This window comes from Passer montanus, unplaced genomic scaffold (genome assembly GCF_014805655.1).
Source record: "Passer montanus isolate IOZ18808 unplaced genomic scaffold, ASM1480565v1 scaffold251, whole genome shotgun sequence".
Lineage (NCBI taxonomy): Eukaryota > Metazoa > Chordata > Aves > Passeriformes > Passeridae > Passer > Passer montanus.
The window spans coordinates 38,979-59,263 of NW_024367162.1; the positions used below are offsets into that span (position 1 = coordinate 38,979).

Consider the following 20,285-nt stretch of genomic DNA (forward strand, 5'->3'; position numbering starts at 1 on the left):
GATTTTTTTCCCTAGGTTTGATACAAATTGTTTAAAAAAATGTGGGATTTTTGAAGGTGCCTGGTTGGAGGCCCCTGGCAGAGCTGAGGTGCCACTGTTCCAGCCTTTCCAGGAACAGCCCAGGCCAGCAATGCCAGAAGCTCCATCAGGTGTTCCCTGGCAGAACAGATCTAATCCCTTGGGACTGCACAGGCTGCTGCCAAGGGAGCTCCAGGAAAACCTGACTCCTGGAGGAATTGCCAGCTCAGCAGCAGGTCTGCTTTAACCACCCACACTGGGGCTGGGAACACAGGGGGAAGCACAGCTCCCAAAAAGAAATAAAGTTAAAACCCCCTGGGAATGTGTGTGTGTGTATTCCTGAATAAACCCTGCACTGGACTGGGCTCAGGGAGTGTGGTGGTAAATATTTTCACACAAACTATTAAAAAGCATTTCCTGGGAGTTACTCCAGGGTTGTGTCACTCTCCCTGGAGCTTCTCCTCCCCAGGTGAGCACCCCCAGCTCTCCCAGCCTGGCTTGCAGTTCAAGTTCCAAGTCCAGGCACAAGCTCCTGGCACTGGGAGGAGTTCCAGGGATCAGTTCCAGGCCATGCTCCTTCCTGACTTCCCAAAAAACCCTGCAAACATTCCCAAGCTCCTGGGCAAGAAACCTGACAGGGCTGGAGCAAAGCCTGCCTTCACTGTGTGGTGCAGGCCCTGTGCAAAGGTGAGTTCCTGTACAGAATTCAGAGTTTTGAGCTCCTGGGTTCAGTTTTATTCTGGAATTCCAGGCACTGAGCACCCGTAGGATGGGGTTACCCCAGCCAGGGCAGGAGGGCAGCTCCAAACTGGCCCCAGCTCCTGCCCCTGCAGCAATTCCCACCCAGAGCAGGAGGCAAACAATTCCCAGATCCCAGCACAGCATTTCCACTCAGCTCCTGCCACCACTGAGGCAGCAGCTTGGAGATGGGGGAGCTGTAAAATGATGTAAAAACCCCAGAGAACTCGTGAGGACTCACCCCAGCAAAGGGATCCAAGGGACACTCCAGGGATATCAAACAGCCTCAGCCTCACTTCCTGTTTCACTCCACTGAGATGAAACTGGATTTCAAGAATTCATTCATGGAAACAGCCACCAAATGTAAGAGAGAAATACATTTTAACTGGGGCAATAGCAGCCCTTAAACTGGGTGTGAGTCACTCCTAGAATTTATTGAAATTTGAAATTATGACAAGGTTGGACTGTGAGCAATAAATCCATCCATACCCCACTTCCTTTTAAGCAGAGAGGGAACAGGTCAGGAAAACTCATTTATCAGCAAGCAGCTTCCCCTGGAGACAGTGACACTTGCATGAGTAGCAAGACATTGCTCTGACTTTATTCTCTGTATCAAGTACAACTGGCATCAGTTTGTTGGAGTTTTTTTTATTCTAATATCAGGAAATACATTAAATACCAACTGGTATCTCTTACACTGAGCAGCATGAAATTAATTCCAAGGACTGTGGTGCCAGCAAATGTCCTTTGTGCCAGAGCCATCACAAGTCAGGAATACTTTGCTTTGCCATGCACAACCTGCTGAGTGTAGGGACTTGCTTAAAAACCCAAAACCTTTTACCAAAAGAAGAAGAAAAAAAAATCTACTTTATTTTTTACCTGAACAATAATATAAAATGTTTAAAATCAGCTCTGATCCCAGCAGGGCCCCTGCTGTGGGATGGGCTCTGTCCTGTTTGCTCACTAACTGCTCACGGAAGCCTCGGGCACGGGTGGAGCTGTGCAGGAGGAAGCTGAGGGAAGGCAGGGATCTGCAGGAGAAATTTGGAGCTGGAGCTGGAGCAGGAAAGCCTGGCAGCCTGCCCTTCCCTTGGAAATGACAGATCCTGTCCTGTCTGGGACATATTCCCACGTGTGTCCTGGCACAGGAGGAGCTTCGGACAGAGCCTGGAATCGTCTCAGTCCCACCAGGCTGGGAAGCAAACCAAGGACAAAGGACTGGGAATTATCTACAGACAAGAACCACGGGGCAGCTGTGCAGCTGTGCAGCAGGGAGCTCAGCCCCACAGCTCTTCTGTTCTCCCAAACTTGTAGATCAGGGTGCTGAGGGGACAAAAAGAGAAGAAATAAAAATCAGACAACGCACAGGATAATTTTAGCAGTATCCTGAAATCTCACCCTGTGCAAGTGAACAGCCCTGAACTTTCAATTTTAGCAGTATCCTTAAATCTCATCCTCTGCAAATCAACAGCCCTGAACTTTCAATTTTAACAGTATCCTTAAATCTCATCCTCTGCAAATCAACAGCCCTGAACTTGCAGTCAGAGCAGGATTTGGGTTTGGTGTTTATATTTGGTTTCCTGTGCAGGGCTGGAACTGTGGGAGCCAGCTGAAGCCCAAACAGAAGAACACCCACTTGCAGAGCCCTTGTGAAGGAAATGCCTGGGATTATGAAATTCAAGGAGTCCAGAGCAGCAAGCCTCACTCTGCTGCCTGGGAATCAGCTCAGCCTGACAGGATGTGCTGGGATAAAACCTAAACAATTCCATTTTCATGAACAAATCAGAAAGAATATTAAGCCTGTGGCAGAGAATTTGGTGTTTATATTTGGTTTCCTGTGCATGGCTGGAACTGTGGGAGCCAGCTGAAGCCCAAACAGAAGAACACCCACTTGCAGAGCCCTTGTGAAGGAAATGCCTGGGATTATGAAATTCAAGGAGTCCAGAGCAGCAAGCCTCACTCTGCTGCCTGGGAATCAGCTCAGCCTGACAGGATGTGCTGGGATAAAACCTAAACAATTCCATTTTCATGAACAAATCAGAAAGAATATTAAGCCTGTGGCAGAGAATCAGATCCAAAATGCCACATTGTGGCTGCCCCATGCCTGGCAGTGTCCCAGGACAGGGTTTGGAGCCACCTGGGATGGGGGAAGGTGTCCCTGCCCAGGTGGGACTGGATGGGATTTAAGGTTTCTTTCAACCCAAACTTTCTGGGATTCTAAATAAGACTAAAAACTTCAGGCACAAAATCTGCCTTCAGCAGCTTCCCTTCTCAGTCCCAGAGGGGATTTAGGAGCTGCTGTTTCCTGCAGGGATGTCCCTCATTTCCCAGAGCCCATCCATCCAGTCACTGCAGAGCATCTGGTGTGGGGCTGGAAGGAAAAGGAGCAGCCAGGAATTGAAAAAAAGAAAGGTGAGATGAGACTTTCAGTGACTCATCTTGGAACTGACACTGTTTAACACCTCCACTGCCTTTTGTTTATAAAATCTGTGGATTGCAAAATGCATTCCACAGCTCCAAGGAGTTATTAGAGACTCCAAACTGATTTTCAACTGCTACATGATAGATTTAATAATATTATTTGAAATAAATCCAGAGTGCTGTTACAATACACACCAAAAAGGAATCCTCACTCTTTATAACTGTGAAAGGAAATACAGGGAATATCAAGTACCAGAGACCTGAGCCATTGGTGTGAAACAGTCTGGAAAAGGGGAATGGAATCCCCAGCTGGCTCTGCTGGGAGGGGAGCCAAGGGATTGTGGGACAGAGGTGAGGGATTGCCATTTTCCAGAGACACTGGCAGTCCAGGAAACTCTGTGCATCCCTGGCCACACACATTCCAGAGCTGCACATCCAGGGAGCAGAGACAGCTGGAACAACAGCAGGGAGCAAAGAGCCTGGGCAGGGGCAAATCAGACCTTGTTCCTCAGCTCTGCAGCAAAGGGAGCAGAAAACAGAGCTGCTTTTCCAGGAGGATCAATGTATGGAAGCAGGAAAGTCCCTTTGGAAAGAGGGGGATTTGCCCAGGTAACTTACCTGAAAAATATTAATGCATTCTGGAAAAACACTGCTAATCCAGGGTACACATTAGTGTCTGCAGAGGAGAACAGAGGAAACACTCAGTGCTTTAGTCCTGGCAGGTGGGTTTAACAGGACATCCCAGCTACTGGGAGCTGGGTTTAACAGGACATTGCAGCTACTGGGAGCTGGGTTTAACAGGACATTCCAGCTACTGGGAGCTGGGTTTAGGAGAATATTCCAGTAAGTGGAAGCTGGGTTTAACAGATATTCCAGTTACTGGGAGCTGGGTTTAACAGGACATTCCAGCTACTGGGAGCTGGGTTTAACAGGATATTCCAGTAACTGGGAGCTGGGTTTAACAGGATATTCCAGTTACTGGGAGCTGGGTTTAGGAGTTGAGTTTAACAGGACATCCCAGCTACTGGGAGCTGGGTTTAACAGGACATTCCAGTTGCTGGGAGCTGAGTTTAAAATATTCCAGTTGCTGGGAGCTGGGTTTAACAGGATATTCCAGTTACTGGGAGCTGGGTTTAAGAGGTTTTCCAGTTACTGGGAGCTGGGTTTAACAGGATATTCCAGTAACTGGGAGCTGGGTTTAAAATATTCCAGTTACTGGGAGCTGGGTTTAAAATATTCCAGTTACTGGGAGCTGGGTTTAAAATATTCCAGTTACTGGGAGCTGGGTTTAACAGGATATTTCAGTTACTGGGAGCTGGGTTTAACAGGATATTCCAGCTACTGAGAACTAGATTTGACAGGATATTCCAGTAATTGGGAGCTGGGTTTAACAGATATTCTAGCTACTGGGAGCTGGGTTTAACAGGATATCCCAGTTACTGGGAGCTGGGTTTTGGAGAATATTCCAGCTACAGGGAGCTGGGTTTTACAGGATATTCCAGTTACAGGGAGCTGGGTTTAACAGGATATTCCAGTTACAGGGAGCTGGGTTTAACAGGATATCCCAGTTACAGGGAGCTGGGTTTAACAGGACAGTCCAGTGTCAATCTCAGACTAAAACCTGCACACTGTGGCTCAGATTTTCCAGAGACCACAGGCTCCCATCCCTGTGGATTTCCTGCCAAAGCTGGCAAGAGAAGCCTACACTTTCCTAGAGGAGGCAGGGGGCAGACTTACTCTGTGTGACATATGCTCCAAAGAGAATCCACATGGAAGCAATGAGGGAGCCAAACATCAACATGAAGCCGATGAAGAGCCAGATCCGAGCCCCTGCAGGGAGAGTGAAAAGTGGAGTTTTATCCACAGGGAAAGGCAATCCAGCTGCTCCTCTGGGAGCATGGAACACATGACCTCACTAAAGGCACAGATGGGAAGGGTTAACCCCAAGGATCAAGGACAAAATCCACCTGCTCATCACTGGGAAGGAAAGATATTGCTGTGCTAAGGCTCTCTGGAGCTGGAACATGAATGAGACACAAAAAAGCTCCACAGGCCACTTCAAATGGCAGCAAATCCCTCCAAATTTACAAATCCATGGACAAGGCTGCTGGGATCCATGTGGGAAATGGAAAGGGAATTATGAATGGAAGCAGAGGGGACAGCAGGTCCAGGGACACCCACAGCAGTGCCACAGGGGAAATGGAAATGTTTGGGACACATCCCTAGGGAATGGCTGCTCCAGAGCCACCCCCAGGCAGGAACTGATTTCTCCCAGCAGCTCTCCAGGATTTGCAGGGACAGTTTAGGAAGCCAAGACATCCAGAAGCTGAATTTCACCAAGTTTCCTTTTTAACAAAGCCAGCACTTATCTCCAAAGGTTAATTCTGTAAAGAAACTAATTCACAGAAGTTCTCTCCTACTCCTGATCTCCTGATTATTTTTTTCACCACCACTTGGAAAAAACCCCAGCAGGTAAATATTCAGTCCTTCAGCTGAGCAGGATTTGTAGAGTTAATTTACCTGTTCTTCCTAAGCATCCATCACTGTAGCTGTCTCCTCTCACCTGTGCATTTGATACAGCATTTATCCTGGGGGCAAAAAAAGGAGATACACTTCAGATCACAGAAAATTAATTTAGACTTCTAAATAAAACCCCAGCTTTTTTTTTTAAGATGTGACAAATTCTGGGAAAATTCCCTGGCATTCTGTGTAGTCACAAATCCCAAGTCATCCCTTTTTCTTGCCAATATTGCATGACTCAATAAAAGCTGTTAATTTTATTTACATCTCCACGACAAAAGCCAGGCTATTGTTACCCCTCCTGTTTGAGGAAGCTCTGGGCAAGGAACAGCTGTAAAAATTGTAAAACCAGAGGGAAATGCAGTCAATTGTTTCATTTTAAGGTAAGTATTGCATTCTCCACCTCTGGCAGTGCCCAAGGCCAGGCTGAGCAGGGCTTGGAGCAGCCTGGCACAGGGGAAGGTGTCCCTGCCATGGCAGGGTGGCACTGGGTGGGATTTGGGGCCCCTCCCACCCCAAAGCACTCCCTGATTCTCTGATCTACCCATGCTGGGCACAGTGTCAGTAAAGGCTGCTGGTTTCTGGTGGCTGTGTGACGAGCCCCTGTGCCCACACTCACATGAAGAAGGCCAGAGTGGAGAAGACCCCGCAGGTGTGGAAGGCGTGGTTCAGCTGCTCCGGCTTGGGATACACCACAGCAGCATCAATCATGATCCACCAGCCTGTGAAAAACTGGGCACAGACACAGGGGTGAGCCTGGGGGGCACAGGAGCCAGGGGCCCAGCCAGGGGTCTGCACAGCACGGCCTCAGCTGGCCTCTAACAAGCACCAGTTCTTCTGGACAGTGATTTAAACGTGTTTGATGGGCAAGCCCTGCACAAATCCCAATGCTCTTGTTTGCAGGGGAGTGTTTGGGAATCAGCCCCATTTTCTGTTCACATGAAGGAGTGGGGTATGGATAAATTTATGCCCAGAGCAGCTGTGGCTGCCCCTGGATCCCTGGCAGTGCCCAAGGCAGGTTGGACACTGGGGCTGGAGCAGCCTGGCACAGGGGAAGGTGTCCCTGCCCATGGATGGGCTTTCAGGTCCCTCCCAACCCAAACCATTCTGGGATTTTATGAAATTCCCTGTGCAATTTTTCTGAAATTCCTTGTTCCATGTTCCCTTTAAGAACAAGAATCCAGACTCTAAGCACACATGAGATGGACATGGTGCAGAACAGAGCAGCTCTAACAGATCCAATTCTGCAGAAATCCACGAGGAATTTCCTTTCAAGAAGAGACAGCAGAAATGGCTCATGACCAGCAACATCACAGGCCTTGTGACAACCCCACAGTGACCCCGGGAGGAACAGGCTGGGTTGGGCCAAGTTAAGAGGGAGAAGTGGCAGAGGCTGAGGCACGAGTGTGACAGTCTGTGGCTCACCAGCACCCCGGCCACGATGGAGGCGACGGCGTTGCGGCGCTCGCTCCAGTCGATGCACTCGCACTCCGGCCAGCGGAAATTGTCCAGGAACCCTGCCATGGCCTCAGCTCACAGCCCTGGGCACGGCCCACTGTGCCCTGGGCACGGCCCACAGTGGCCTGGGAATGGCCCAGAGTCCTGGGCACAGCCCACAGTGGCCTGGGAACGGCGCAGTGCCCCGGGCACGGCTCAGGCTGCCCCGCTGTCCCAGCGCTCTGTCCCCGACTCTTCCATCAACAGCTGCTCCTGAGTGCCTGAAACACAGCCAGGGGTGAGCTAGGATTGGTGCCTTCAGACTGGGCTTTGTACTTTCCAGATTCTGCACTGCCTTAGTGCCTGACTCTGAACTCCAGATAAAGTGTCAGCAGTTCTCCTCACACTCAGGCACACACAACAATCCTTTTCCTCACACTCAGGCACACACAACAATCCTTTTCCAGCCCAGAACCAAGGACACTGCTGCAGCTTCAGCCCCAGAAAGTGTAAAAACAGTGAACTGAGGAGAGCAAACTGTGAGGATGGGACTGCACAGCCTGGGGGTGTAATTGTAATTAACCCCAGTATGGAAATGGACAAAACTTATAAAAGTGTGAGAAATCCTGACCCACTGTCCACCTTGGGTGGAGCCACAGCCTGTTATTTTCTGGGGTCCCCTAACAAAGGAAGGAAAATGATGAATCTGACTCCATGTTCTTAGAAGGCTAATATCATATAATATCATAAAATTATAAATTAAAGAATGCTATACTAAAGAACAGAGAAAGGATACAGACAGAAGGCTGAAGGACACGAATGAAAAACCCATGGCTCTCCTCCAGAGCCTCAGCACAGCTGGCTGTACTTGGCCAGAAAGTAAAAACAATTCACATGTAACCAATGAAACATGGACTTGTTGGTAAACAATGTCCAAACTACACCCCAAAGTAGCAAAACACAGGAGAAGCAAAGCAGATAATATTGTTTTCATTTTTCTCTGAGGTTTCTCAGCTTCCCAGGAGAAGAATCCTGGGCAAAGAGATTTTCCAGAAAATATGATGGTGACAACAGCCAGGCTCTTGTGCTGCCCAAGGTGCATCCTTTAAAGGCCTTTTAATAAATCCCTGCTTTATTCTTTAACTCTGCCCAGCCCCTGTTCCTCTCAAGTATCAATCAGGAACATCTCGAGATGTTGCACAACTCTCATGAGTTACAGTCTGGGGTTTTTTACAGAATTCAGGTTTTTATACAGAACCTTCCAGTGGAATTTGCCCCACCCATGGCAGGAGAGGGAAGGAGATTGTTTCCAAGCCATCCCAACCCAAACCATTCCATGATAAACTCTACTGATGCTGGATTGAGCTGTATTCACAAAACAACCTCCCTTACACAGAACTACAAAAGAAAATCACCACACAACCCCACAGCTTAGGGCAGAACTTGGTCCTTAAGTCATGTAGGACTCTCAAGTAAACTCTAATATTTCCAATCTAACAGATAATATGATTTAGTGCCTTTTTAACACAGAGAAAAAGAGGCCAGCTCAGCAAATCAAACCCTGATTCTGAGGGCAAAGAAGGTCTTGCTGCACAGAGAAAAGATCACAGGGAGCCTTAAATATGGGAAGAGGAAAGCAAAGTTAATTAACTGACTCACAATGGCTCTCAGCACCATTCTAATTTGGTTTAGTACTGTCAACTTCTGCATTTCCCAACCTGCCATAATTCATTTCCAGCCATTTGGGACAAAACTTATAAAAGTGTGAGAGCTCCTGACCCATTGTGCACCTTGGGTGGAGCCACAGCCTGTTATTTTCTGGGGTCCCCTAACAAAGGAAGGAAAATGATGAATCTGACTCCATGTTCTTAGAAGGCTAATATCATATAATATAATATCATAAAATTATAAATGAAAGAATGCTATGCTAAAGAACAGAGAAAGGATACAGACAGAAGGCTGAAGGACACGAATGAAAAACCCATGGCTCTCCTCCAGAGCCTCAGCACAGCTGGCTGTACTTGGCCAGAAAGTAAAAACAATTCACATGTAACCAATGAAACATGGACTTGTTGGTAAACAATGTCCAAACTACACCCCAAAGTAGCAAAACACAGGAGAAGCAAAGCAGATAATATTGTTTTCATTTTTCTCTGAGGTTTCTCAGCTTCCCAGGAGAAGAATCCTGGGCAAAGAGATTTTCCAGAAAATATGATGGTGACAACAGCCAGGCTCTTGTGCTGCCCAAGGTGCATCCTTTAAAGGCCTTTTAATAAATCCCTGCTTTATTCTTTAACTCTGCCCAGCCCCTGTTCCTCTCAAGTATCAATCAGGAACATCTCGAGATGTTGCACAACTCTCATGAGTTACAGTCTGGGGTTTTTTACAGAATTCAGGTTTTTATACAGAACCTTCCAGTGGAATTTGCCCCACCCATGGCAGGAGAGGGAAGGAGATTGTTTCCAAGCCATCCCAACCCAAACCATTCCATGATAAACTCTACTGATGCTGGATTGAGCTGTATTCACAAAACAACCTCCCTTACACAGAACTACAAAAGAAAATCACCACACAACCCCACAGCTTAGGGCAGAACTTGGTCCTTAAGTCATGTAGGACTCTCAAGTAAACTCTAATATTTCCAATCTAACAGATAATATGATTTAGTGCCTTTTTAACACAGAGAAAAAGAGGCCAGCTCAGCAAATCAAACCCTGATTCTGAGGGCAAAGAAGGTCTTGCTGCACAGAGAAAAGATCACAGGGAGCCTTAAATATGGGAAGAGGAAAGCAAAGTTAATTAACTGACTCACAATGGCTCTCAGCACCATTCTAATTTGGTTTAGTACTGTCAACTTCTGCATTTCCCAACCTGCCATAATTCATTTCCAGCCATTTGGTAAAGACTAACAAAAATGTCCTTCACAAGTGTGTGACAGCACAGACTGCTGGAGAGCATTTCCAGGTTAATAACAGCAGTGAGAAGAAGTGGAATAAAAATCAATCAATGAACAGTTTGTCTATGCTACAAACACAGGTCACCTCCTGGAACACGATCCAAAAGTTTGTCCTCCAGAACACTCACACTTGTGATGCCACTTCAAATTCCAAAGTTATTTTAATTTGTGCAGCATCTGGGCTCAGCCATCTGCTTATTCTCCTCAGGAATTCTCCTCTCACCTTTCCCTGGCAGTGGTCAGATCCCTGCTCATGCCACAGCTTTCACAGGGAATCGCTGTGCTGCTACAGAATTCCAGGATGAGCAGGGTGGGAAAAGCCCTTTGAGATCATCCAGTCCCAGCCAGCACCACCCCTGAGCTGTGTCCCCAGGGGCCACATCCACACACCTGCAGGGGACACTGCAGGGATGGGCACTGCCAAGCTCCCTGGGCAGCCCCTGCCAAGGCCTGAGCACCCTTTCCATGGGCAAATTCCTGCTGCTGGCCCAGCTGAGCCTGCCCTGGCCCAGCCTGAGGCCGTTCCCTCTGCTCCTGTCCCTGTTCCCTGGCAGCAGAGCCCGACCCCCCCGGCTGTGCCCTCCTGCCAGGGACTTGTGCAGAGCCACAAGGGCCCCTGAGCCTCCTTTGCTCAAGCCTCAGCCCCTTCCCAGCTACTCAGCAATTCTCCCGCCCCTTCCCAGCTCCTCAGCAATTCTCCAGCCCCTTCCCAGCTCCTCAGCAATTCTCCAGCCCCTTCCCAGCTCCCTCAGCTGAATTACAACTGCTCCTGAAGCCCTTCCTCATTTTCCACTCTTAAACGGTTCCATTTTCTTTGTTCCTCTGTCCCTCTCCTGCAGCAATTCCTGTTTCCCCTCCCAGCTCCTCAGCCACCCACACTGGAACTCTCACAGTTCCTGCTGCTGCCCCGCTGTGGATGGTTCCATTTTCTTTGTTCCTCTGCTGAGCTGTGGCTGTCCCTCTCCTGCAGCAATTCCTGTTTCCCCTCCCAGCTCCTCAGCCACCCACACTGGAACTCTCACAGCTCCTGCTGCTGCCCCACTGTGGAGCTGAGGGGCCTTGCCTGGGAGTGGCTGCAGGGAAACAGGGAATTATGGATTGGATTGGGTTGGGAGGGACCTCAAATCCCACCCACTACCAGGGCAGGGACACCTTCCCCTGTGCCAGGCTGCTCCAGCCCCAGTGTCCAGCCTGGCCTTGGGCACTGCCAGGGATCCAGGGGCAGCCCCAGCTGCTCTGGCACAGGGACAGCACAAAAGGGGTGGGCAACTCCTCAAAATGTGTTCAAGAAACCCAGCTAAAGCATCCTGGATTTAATATGGCAGAGAAAAGGAGTGCATTGATACAGGGAGAGGAGAAATCCTCCCAGGGGACCTCAGCAGAACATCCCTGTGGGATAAAAGGGCCACAAGGGAACAGTGGACAGGACAGTCAGAGCAAAAGTAGGAAAGGGATTGGGATTGTGCCCCACAGGTGAGAGCCCACCTGAGAGCTGCCCCAGCCCTGGCCCAGCCCAGGAGGAGCTGGAGCTGCTGCAGAGAGCCCAGAGGAGGCTTCCCAAACTTTCCACGATCCATAATTCTCCATCATTCCTCAGGAAAGAGGCAGAACACAACAAACTGCATTTAAAATCCCAGCCCCACAGCACAAGAGCCAGGCTGGGGTTGGTCCCAGGAGGATCAGCAGGGACACAGGGACAGCTGCCAGCCCAGGCCCTCCTGCACACACCCCTGGGGGAGCTGGAAATTCCCACCTGGATCAAGGTGCAGGACTCACTCTGCTCGGAACCCTCCCACCCACACAGCTGCCAGGCAGGAAGCAGGTAAAGCCCTTGGAATTCCTGCCCTTCACTGCCCTTCCCAGCCTCAGCCTCCTCCCCTCTCCAAGGGCAGGCAGGAGCATTCCTCACCCTGTCCAGCAAACACAAACATCTGCAGCCACAAACTGCAGACTCTGGAGCTGTAAAACCAGCCCTGAGAGCAAACCCACTGCCCTGTCAGGCAGACAGAAAACACAACAGCAGCTCAACATTTTCACCTGAAAATCAGCTTTTCTCTCCCCACATGAGCTGATTTCACCTGGACAAAATACTGAAAGCAGTTGCAAGGAAATACAAGAAGCCTGCAGGAAGAAAAATGCCTTAATGTGGAATGTCATTGGGTTAGTGAAGAGCAGAACTGCCTGTTTGCAAAGAGGAGAAAAGACAGGAGGAGAAAGGGAAAAAACGGCATGGAGAATATTCAAGTTTTCCTTGAAGAAGATGCACCTGCCACAAGCAGTTCATCAGAACATCCTTCAGCACACACATTTCCCCACATGCACAGAGGATGAAAAGCACATCAGGGGCTGGTTTATGTGAACGTTTCTGTAATAGCCCACTTTTTCCCACTTATTTCAGTAATTTCCAGCAGTTTCAGTTCTCCCTATTCCACAGCCTGGGCTCTGCTGTCTAACTTTCAAGTATCACAGGAAGACAAGAGCAAAGAAAGGAAGTTTTAAATTATAAAAAAAAAAAAAAACAACCAAAACCAAAAAAAACCACCAAAAAAAACCCAAACAAACAAACAAAAACAAACAACCAACCAAAAAAAAAACCCACCAAGGCTGCGTGGCAAGCTCATTAAAAAGTGATGTTATATTTCCATTTCTTACAGAGCCCCCGGATCCCTGGCAGTGCCAAGGCCAGGCTGGACACCAGGAGCAGCCTGGCACAGAGGAAAGTGTCCCTGCCATGGCACGGGGTGGCACTGGGTGCCATTTGAGGTCCTTCCAAGCCAAGCCAACCCATTCCACGATGTATCCCTTGACAGCAAGGCGCTGCCCAGCCCCAAGGCTGCCTGAGGAGAGCAGGAGTGAGGGAATTAGCTGGATTCCCAATGCTCCGAGGCCGGGCTCGCCCCGAGCCGTGCCTGCCGCGGCACCGGGCGTGACGGCGAGCCCCGAGCCCCGCGGATACGCCGTTCTTTACACGGAACAAGGCGCTTCTCCTTCAGCCTTCCCACAGAACCCACGGCGCGCCCTCAGGGCCGGCGATCCGCCACGCACCGCGCCGGAGTCCCAGGGGGGCGGCCCGGGGGGCCCTCCCGGCCCGGGGCCCGCTCTCTCTCCCTCTCCCCATCCCTTTCCTTGTCCTTGTCCCTGTCCTGTTCCTGTTCCTGTTCCCGTTCCCGGTCCCGGTCCCGGTCCCGGTCCCGGGGCCCCGGCCCGGCGCGGCCGCACGTACCCGCTCCGGGGCGAGACGCTTCCGCCTGAGGGCACCGAGCGCCCTGACTGACGCGCCCTCTGCCCAATCACAACCCAGCGCTGCGCGTCAGCCGAAGGCCGGGTGAGGACGGAGCGGTGCGATTGGTCAATGAGAAGGCTCAAGCTCCGCCCCTTTCCGCTCGGGCGGGGCGGGAAGAGGCGGTGCCAGCGCGCTGCCGCCTTTCCCCGCAGGCCCCGCCCACTCCCGCTATGGCCGCCCCTCAGGGTCCCCTCACGGCCCGTCACGGCCCCTCAGGGCCCCCTCACGGCCCGTCACGGCCCCTCAGGACCCCTCACGCCCCCTCATGACCCCTCACAGCCTCACGGACCCCTCAGGGCCCCTCACGGCCTCTCAGGGTCCCCTCACGGGCCCTTCAAGGCCCCTCACGACCCCTCACGGACTCCTCACGGCCCCTCAGGGCTCCTCACGGACCCCTCCTGGCCCCCTCACGACCCCTCGGGGCCCCTCACGGCACCTGAGGGCCCAGAGCCGCCCCACACAGCCCCTCACGGCCCCTTCAGGGTCCCTCGCAGTCCCTCACGATCCCCTCCCGGCCCCTCAGGGTCCCCTCACGGCCCCTCACGACCCCTCAGGGCTGTGAATGGCCCCCAGCCTCTTCCGCTGCCCCACGGAACAGCACAGTGTGAAAAATGTGTATTTTATGATTGGCTTTTCGCAAGTATTAAAATAAATATTGTATTATGCTAGAAAGCTACGCTGTATTAATTTTCTTAAGTAGTGTGTTAAAGATAGATTTAGGTTATAACATAATGTTAAAATAGAAACTATGCTGTGCAAGATATTTGTTTAAGAAGGGACTCGCACCAGACAGAAGCCACAGGACACCTAAATCTTTCAGAGAATTTATTGCTCCCTTAATCAGCAGAAAACTAACTTCTTCCCACCTTGCTACCCCTCACGCCCCCTCATGACCCCTCACAGCCTCACGGACCCCTCAGGGCCCCTCACGGCCTCTCAGGGTCCCCTCACGGGCCCTTCAAGGCCCCTCACGACCCCTCACGGACTCCTCACGGCCCCTCAGGGCTCCTCACGGACCCCTCCTGGCCCCCTCACGACCCCTCGGGGCCCCTCACGGCACCTGAGGGCCCAGAGCCGCCCCACACAGCCCCTCACGGCCCCTTCAGGGTCCCTCGCAGTCCCTCACGATCCCCTCCCGGCCCCTCAGGGTCCCCTCACGGCCCCTCACGACCCCTCAGGGCTGTGAAGCTGGCGTTTTTCACAACAGTGTTGTCATTCCCATGCTGGAATGGATAAAGTTCACCCCTACATGCTCTCAAACCCCAGTCTGGTGTCTGGTTTAATGAAACTAAGTGGAACTAATAAAAATGTGGATAAATTCTAATTCACAGGATCAGCCACGGAGTGGTGTGGGTTGAAAGGACAAGCAACATGGGGGTAACAAACACGTCAATAAGCTCAGTGTGGAGCACTACCCACCCAAAACGGCAAACAAGTAAGTGACAAAAGAGTGATGTTGAATAAAAGCAAAGAAAAGAACGGGATCAAAGTCAGCCTTTTGAGGATTAGAGGGAACATCTCACAGATGTGAAAGAGTCAGATTGTGCTCAAAGTCCCCTCTGCTTCCTTTTTAACCTTAACTTACACGTACACACCGTGTTCATCAAGCCCAGAGACACCACACTCCCTGCTCCCTCAGAGGGGCACTAAGAATAAAGATTTTTACGTCTTTCTTTTACAAGATGCTCCCACTTCTCCTTTATTCCTTCTCCTCAGAGCCTTCTCTGTATCTCCAGGTTCATCCTGAGATGTTACTGCTCTGAAACAGAGAAATCCTCAGCAGGACTCAACATCTACAGTGCCTAGAGAAGGGAGAAATTTATTCTCAGGACTTTGTTTAAATCTTTCAGTTTCAAGCCATTCCCGCTTGTCCAGTTGGGCATGACACAGATTCCTCACCCTGAGAAAAACTGATACCTCAAATACTGTATCTTCATAAAATATAAAATTATATACCTATACAATCTTTTGTCTTCATATTAAGATGTCACTTAAGCCATTCAAGCCACAAGGTCATTAGACAAACAAATAGGAAGTTCTGGGGATAAACAACGTGGTTTTGGATCTGGGGTCAGCAATGGCTGCACACTTTTTCACAGACATAAAATAACATTTATCAAATCCAAATTAACAGTCCAGTATCAGCCAGAAGAATTCCTTCTAAGGGCCATTCTCCCCTGGATTTTCTGTGTGCAGTAGTTGATGTTCCTTAGTATTGCCTAAACACTGCTCTTAAGAGCAACAAAATTATAGACAAGCCCTGAAGCACTGAACTCCTCTACACACCTGGGGAACATGAAAATTGAAATTATTTTTTTTCCATTGTCACTGTAAATGTAAATGTAAATGCAGAAGTGGATTTTTGTGCCTGGCAGGTTCTGATGGCATCAGTGCAAGGCTGATTTGAAGTGCCTCGGGCAGGTCACACCTGCCCCATTTAAACCCGAGTGGTTTTAAGAAGAACATAAAAATCCCTCAGTCTGCTGATTCACCCTTTATGGCACCTCTGCTACTGGAACTGCTGATGCTTCTTCGTGAGCCAAAGTGGGTCCCATTTCCTGCAAACTGGCTTCTATTTACCCTTGTGCATAAATTTGATTTGCCCTTGAAATCCACTGGATTGTCTGAACAGCAATTCTGATCCAATTCCTGCAGATCCTAACATGAAGCAAAATTTGAGGTTTTCAAGGGTACCGTGTCAAAGGACCTTCAGAAAAGTATCTTTAATGAACAGTTTTTGTTATAAACAAGAATAAATTATGAGGGAACATTAAAGTGGAAATTATTTTTCCCATTGTCACTGTAGATGTTGCAGAAGTGGATTTTTGTGCCTGGCAGGTTCTGATGGCATCAGTGCAAGGCTGATTTGAAGTGCCTCGGGCAGGTCACACCTGCCCCATTTAAACCCGAGTGGTTTTAAGAAGAACATAAAAATCCCTCAGTCTGCTGATTCACCCTTTATGGCACCTCTGCTACTGGAACTGCTGATGCTTCTTCGTGAGCCAAAGTGGGTCCCATTTCCTGCAAACTGGCTTCTATTTACCCTTGTGCATAAATTTGATTTGCCCTTGAAATCCACTGGATTGTCTGAACAGCAATTCTGATCCAATTCCTGCAGATCCTAACATGAAGCAAAATTTGAGGTTTTCAAGGGTACCGTGTCAAAGGACCTTCAGAAAAGTATCTTTAATGAACAGTTTTTGTTATAAACAAGAATAAATTATGAAAATAAACATTCACACACAGAGCTGGAAGGTGTACCTGCCCGTGGCAGGGGGTGTTCACCAATAAATAAATTTCCAAGACTGCTTTCTGTGTTAAAGATGCAGAAATGGACTTGTGCACGTGTACATTCCAAGCCAAGAACCCTCCCTTCACAGCCACTGAATTTACCCTTGAAGAGGTGAATGTACTCTCAAAAAATATGCAGAGAACCTGCCAAAAATTCATGAGTTGTAAGTATTGAAATAAAAGTGCAAAGGTCAAGCAGGGCCCAGCAAGAGATTTGCCTCCACTTTAATGTGCTATTCTTATGCCTCCATTTCCCCTTTGAAGTGATAAGAGCCTGTAAAAGTGATTACAGCCTGTGCTGAAATGAAGCATTAATTTGGATTTCAGCAGAAGGAAAGTGACCTGCAAGGGAAGAACTGATTTGTTGCTGCTGTGGTTTGACCCAGCCAGCAGCTGCCCAGGGCTGGGGAGGTGTGAAGGGCACAAAAGGTGCTGTGCAAGCCCTGCCCAGCAATAAAAACACCCTGGAATGGTCAGCACTGCCTCCAGCCCAAACCCAACAGCCCCAGACTAACGATGAGAGAAAAATTAACTCTACCACAACCCAAACTGGCACATTTCATTTAATAATATTTAAAAATAACTCAATTATTTATCATGAAAATGCTCATCACACAACCAAATTTCCTTCAAGTACCGTAACAGTGTGAATTTGACATTTTCAGTGAACCTGAAATTTCTCAAGTGCTATATTCCATTAATAAAGTGCATTCAAAACCTTGACAAGAGGAATTAGCGTGAAATTATTTCGGTGTAAGTTTTAACCACTTCAAGAGAGAAGACTTCCACCCAAACCTTTTGCCCTCTTCCCGCCCGTTTTCCTTCGTGTCTGAATCAGAAACCTTCTCCACGACGGCCTCGTAATTCTTCCGCGCTCGGAGGATCTCCTTGTCGGTGCTGAAGTGCACCATCTGCCTGCTGAGGATGGGCACCACCAGGTTGAAGTTGTCCACTCTCTTGTTCAACTTCCTGATGTCTTCCGCGAACTGCTCGCAGATGCGGCCCCACTGCTTCTGCTCCGGCAGCGTCATCGGCTCCCCGAGCTTCCTCCTGGAGGCCACGATGCTCTTCCTCAGGCGCTCGATGGTCTCCCGGATCTCCTTCTGCAGCAGGATCCACTCGGGCTGGTAGCCGTTGTCGATGAGGATCCTGTTCAGGTTGTGCGTCATGGGGTCGATGTGCGGGCTGTGCGAGAACTTCTGCAGCGGCTTCCCTTTGCCGCTGAGGTTGTCGAAGTCTCCTTTGGCCATGGATTCCTGGATGAGGTCCTCCACCAGCCGCTCCACGGCCTGAGTGATCTTCACCTTCTTGCTCTGCCGCACGTCCTTGGCCCGGCTGAGGTCGCTGCCGGCGTAGCGGCTCTCCAGCCGCTGCTGCCGGTACTCCAGCACCTGCTCGGTGGCGCGGTCCACGCGGAACTGCATGTACTGCTTCTCCCGCTGGCTCGGCGTGCCGATGCCCACGCCCTCGAAGCTCAGGTAGTGCCTGTGCTGCAGGGACTTGGATTTGAACTGGTCTTCCTCCTCCTCGCCGGCGTCGGATTTCTGTTTGGCCGCCAGGTCGCCCAGCACAACCCTGTAGGCCTCCTCCACCCTTATGAAGGCCCTGGAGTCGGCCATGCCGGAGCTGCTGTCCGGGTGGTATTTTTTGGCAAGATTGTGATAGGAGTTTCTGACGTCATCGAGGGAACAGCCTTCCTCCAGCTCCAGAATTTTGTAAGAGTCCTTGACATCGTTTTTGGGCTTGTAACCCGAAAACATCCTGCAGAGAAACGGCTTCAGCTTCCTTGGAATCATGGCTCCCCGTCCCATGAAACAGTGCCCCATGTTGTTACTCAGCATGACACAAAGCCACGGCGGATTTCTTCACGTGCAGCTACATTATAAACAACCTACAGGCACATTTGGGCAAAAATCATGTTAAGTATCTTATTTAAAGAACTTCCAGGGCATAAGTCTTATCTTTAGCCTGATATATTAAAGAAATCCCTACTAAAATTTAGCAGGGTTTTTTTTTGTTTTACAAACTAATATTGAAATCACAGAATCCCAGAATGGTTTGGGCTGGGAGGGACTTTAAATCCCACCCAGTGCTAGCCCTGCCATGGCAGGGACACCTTCCCCTGTGCCAGGCTGCTCCAGCCCCAGTGTCCAGCCTGGCCTTGGGCACTGCCAGGGATCCAGGGGCAGCCCCAGCTGCTCTGCGGCCATAAAACCCCACATAACTACTACGTAAAGAGAATGATCAACAAACACACTTTTAAAATTCAATTATCGCTCCCAAAGTGACTTTCTCATAACTCGGTAGCCCCGATTTCAATAAACCTGTCCTTAAAGAACCGTAAGCACAACCCTCACCCCCCGAGGGAGCCAGCTGGGAAAGGAGGGTTATTCCCCGGCAGAGTGAACCCAGCGATCCCCCTGGGATGCGGGAAGGGGGGGTTGATGGGGACCCCCGGGAAGCAGCCCCCTCCCGCCCTCCCTGCTCCGTGGGGTCCCGCAGCCGCGACCCCGGCCCGCCTCACCTGGTGCCGCCGGGCGGCCGCGGGAACGGGCCGGGAACGGCCCCGCAGGAAGGGGAGGGGCCGCGGGAAGGGGAGGGGACGGCCGCGCTGTGACCCCCGCTCAAGGACAGAGAGACGGGAAGGGACCGGCAGGGATGGGAGGAAAGGGGGCGAGACGGGAGGGTCGGGGAGTGGGGAGTGGGAGAGACAGGGGAGAAGGGCAGAGAGGGAGAGGGGGAAAGTGGAGAGGGAAGGGAGGAAGGTGAGAGGTGCTTGTCTCCGCCAGGGGGCGCCCGAGCGGCGCCGCGGCCGTGAGGGGAGGGAAGGAAACGTGAGGGGAGATGTGCCGTGGTGGGGTGTGAGGGGAGATGTGCCATGAAGGAAACGTGAGGGGTGTGCCAAGGTGGGGCTGTGAGGGGAGATGTGCCATAGTGGGGCTGTGAGGGGAGATGTGCCATGATGGGGCTGGGAGGAGATTGTGAGGAGAGATGTGCCATGGTGGGACTGTGAGGAGATGTGAGGAGATGTGCCAAGGTGGGGCTGTGAGGGGAGATGTGCCATAGGGGGGGGTGAGGGGAGATGTGCCGCGGTGGGGTGTGAGGGGAGATGGGCCATAGTGGGGTGTGAGGGGAGATGGGCCATAGTGGGGTGTGAGGGGAGATGGGCCATAGTGGGGTGTGAGGGGAGATGGGCCATGATGGGGCTGTGAGGAGATGTGAGGAGATGTGCCATAGTGAGGCTGTGAGGGGAGATGTGCCATAGTGGGGTGTGAGGGGAGATGTGCCATAGTGGGGTGTGAGGGGAGATGTGCCATGGTGGGGCTGTGAGGAGAGATGTGCCATAGTGGGGTGTGAGGGGAGATGTGCCATAGTGGGGCTGTGCATTGTCATCATGGCCCAGGTGGGCTGGGGAGCTCTGCATCCAGGCAGCAGGGAATGTGAGGAAAGACAAACCTCTCCTGGTTAAGGCTGCACTCTGATTGAAGTACTTGAGGGCATGTCTCACCTCTGCCCAGCTGAACAAAGAGAATGCTGATACCCAGCAGTTCCCGGTCCAAAATGATAACTCTCCATCCCACTGCAGCTCAATAAGGTTTTCTTTCCTGTTTGTGAGCCCAG

At 50.6% G+C, this 20,285-nt stretch overlaps 2 protein-coding genes across 2 annotated transcripts; both read right to left on the reverse strand.

Moving 5' to 3' along the window:
- Positions 1–9: 9 nt before the first annotated feature.
- TMEM50B (transmembrane protein 50B) lies at positions 10–13,409 on the reverse strand. Its single transcript, XM_039711885.1, has 7 exons — positions 13,314–13,409; positions 7,123–7,415; positions 6,317–6,429; positions 5,698–5,765; positions 4,915–5,007; positions 3,796–3,853; positions 10–2,079 (listed from the first exon to the last, which is right to left on the reverse strand). The coding sequence occupies exons 2-7, from the start codon at positions 7,219–7,221 to the stop codon at positions 2,034–2,036; spliced, it is 477 nt and encodes a 158-aa protein (XP_039567819.1). The 5' UTR covers positions 7,222–7,415; positions 13,314–13,409; the 3' UTR covers positions 10–2,033.
- Positions 13,410–17,206: 3,797 nt separating this feature from the next.
- On the reverse strand, positions 17,207–18,584 carry DNAJC28 (DnaJ heat shock protein family (Hsp40) member C28). The gene has a single exon (XM_039711886.1). The coding sequence runs from the start codon at positions 18,503–18,505 to the stop codon at positions 17,408–17,410; it is 1,098 nt and encodes a 365-aa protein (XP_039567820.1). The 5' UTR covers positions 18,506–18,584; the 3' UTR covers positions 17,207–17,407.
- Positions 18,585–20,285: the final 1,701 nt, after the last annotated feature.

Excerpts from the sequence above, each read along its gene's own strand:
- DNAJC28 (XM_039711886.1), bottom strand. The coding sequence starts at position 18,505 with ATGCTGAGTAACAACATGGGGCACTGTTTCATGGGACGGGGAGCCATG.
- TMEM50B (XM_039711885.1), bottom strand. The coding sequence starts at position 7,221 with ATGGCAGGGTTCCTGGACAATTTCCGCTGGCCGGAGTGCGAGTGCATC. Across the intron at positions 6,430-7,122 it reads CCATCGTGGCCGGGGTGCTG|TTTTTCACAGGCTGGTGGAT; the intron begins GTGAGCCACAGA and ends GTCTGTGCCCAG. Across the intron at positions 5,008-5,697 it reads TGGATGCTTAGGAAGAACAG|GGGCTCGGATCTGGCTCTTC; the intron begins GTAAATTAACTC and ends CTCTCCCTGCAG.